Source organism: Vollenhovia emeryi, unplaced genomic scaffold (genome assembly GCF_000949405.1).
Source record: "Vollenhovia emeryi isolate VEMERY1.0 unplaced genomic scaffold, V.emery_V1.0 DF948011.1, whole genome shotgun sequence".
In the NCBI taxonomy this organism is placed as follows: domain Eukaryota; kingdom Metazoa; phylum Arthropoda; class Insecta; order Hymenoptera; family Formicidae; genus Vollenhovia; species Vollenhovia emeryi.
In genome coordinates, this window is record NW_011958355.1 from 1 (window position 1) to 1,561 (window position 1,561).

Sequence of the window (1,561 nt, forward strand, 5' to 3'; positions counted from 1 at the left end):
AAATTTTAAAAAAAGCATTTTGTAGGTAAAATGTCGTAGATTGTGGAACTTGTATCAAATTTGTCGAGAGAAATTTTTTTAACGAGCTATAGTGTGTCAAAAATACGTAATTTTAAGGAACAAAACAATGTATTCTTTTTTAAAGCACAGAACGAAGAAGATGAATATATCGAAATATATCATTGACAGAGTTTTAAAGTTGAAACTTCAAGCTTTAAAATGCTTTTTTAATTTTGTGTCTACGATTATTTTTCGCCGAGTTTCAGTGGTTTGAAAATAGCCCAATTTTTAGGGTATGAAAAGTGTTCCCTATTTTTTTTTGAGTAGTGTATTATAAGCATAAGATATTTTAGTTATTACATCCTCCCAAGTAAAATACTTGTGAAGAACATAAAATCTATTCTCCTCGTTAATAAATTCATATTACCAAAAAGCAGGTTTTTCTCGTAATACAATGCAACATGACCATGGTGAGTAACAAGAGTACTGAAATACCTTGTGCATATGCTAAAGACGTTAAATATTTAATATATTTGAGACTAATATAATAAAATAATTTATTTCCTACTACATTTAGTTTTTTTTGAAAGAGCGAGACATACATGGAATTATTTAAAAAAATAATTAGATAGGCAGAAGTTAAATGTTGCAACTACTATCTTGTCAACATGAAATCTCTTGGATGTTATTTAAATTAAATTAGGTAAAATCATCATTCTTATTAATATAAATTTACTTTTCAGGTTTGTTTAGCATCGAATCCGGACTCAAAGTTTATGTGTAAAGTACACTGAGAGAAAAATCCGGGCCTAATCTAATCGGAAAATCCGATGAAAGAGTAACAAACAGATATTTCCGATAAACGTGATCGGAAAAAAAACCGTTGAAGACTAATCGGAAATATCCGTTTGTTACTCTTTCATCGGATTTTCCGATTAGAAATATCCGCTGAGGAAATTCCGATTAGAAAATATCCGTTAAGAAAGTTCCGATCGCACGGATGGAAACGGGAACGCACCACCATGCCGTGCACTATGTCCTCCGATCGCACGGATGGAAACGGGAACACACCACCATGCCGTCCACTATGTCCTCCGATCGCACGAATGGAAACGGGAACGCACCACCATGCCGTGCACTATGGGTGCGTTCCGTTTCACGCATGATGCGCATGATGCATCGTTTATCCTTGTTATTCGGCAAATGTTAAAGAAAGATAAATGATGCATTATGCGTATCATGCGTGAAACGGAACACGCCCTATGTCCTCCGATCGCACGTATGGAAACGGGAACGCACCACGATGCCGTGCACTATGTCCTCCGATCGCACGGATGGAAACGGGAACGCACCACGATGCCGTGCACTATGTCCTCCGATCGCACGGATGGAAACGGGAACGCACCACCATGCCGTGTAACTGTCTGCTGTATTTTTGGGTTGTAGGATTTTAAAATAACGTAACAACTTGTGTGACTAACTCATAACCTCCTTCTTTATTCTGCGCTCTGCCACGCGCCTCCTACACAACCTCTCGGCCTCCCGCCTACACAACCTCCCG

At 37.9% G+C, this 1,561-nt stretch overlaps 1 protein-coding gene across 1 annotated transcript; it reads left to right on the forward strand.

Moving 5' to 3' along the window:
* The first annotated feature begins 691 nt into the window (after positions 1-691).
* Positions 692-1,533, forward strand: LOC105557267. Its single transcript, XM_012004462.1, has 2 exons — positions 692-1,138; positions 1,261-1,533. Exons 1-2 carry the CDS (start codon positions 1,001-1,003, stop codon positions 1,444-1,446), a joined length of 324 nt encoding a protein of 107 aa, XP_011859852.1. The 5' UTR covers positions 692-1,000; the 3' UTR covers positions 1,447-1,533.
* The last annotated feature ends 28 nt before the right edge of the window (positions 1,534-1,561 follow it).

Coding starts and splice junctions, on each gene's coding strand:
- LOC105557267 (XM_012004462.1), top strand. CDS start 1,001: ATGGAAACGGGAACGCACCACCATGCCGTGCACTATGTCCTCCGATCG. Junction 1,139..1,260: donor ACGCACCACCATGCCGTGCA/CTATGGGTGCGT, acceptor ACGGAACACGCC/CTATGTCCTCCGATCGCACG.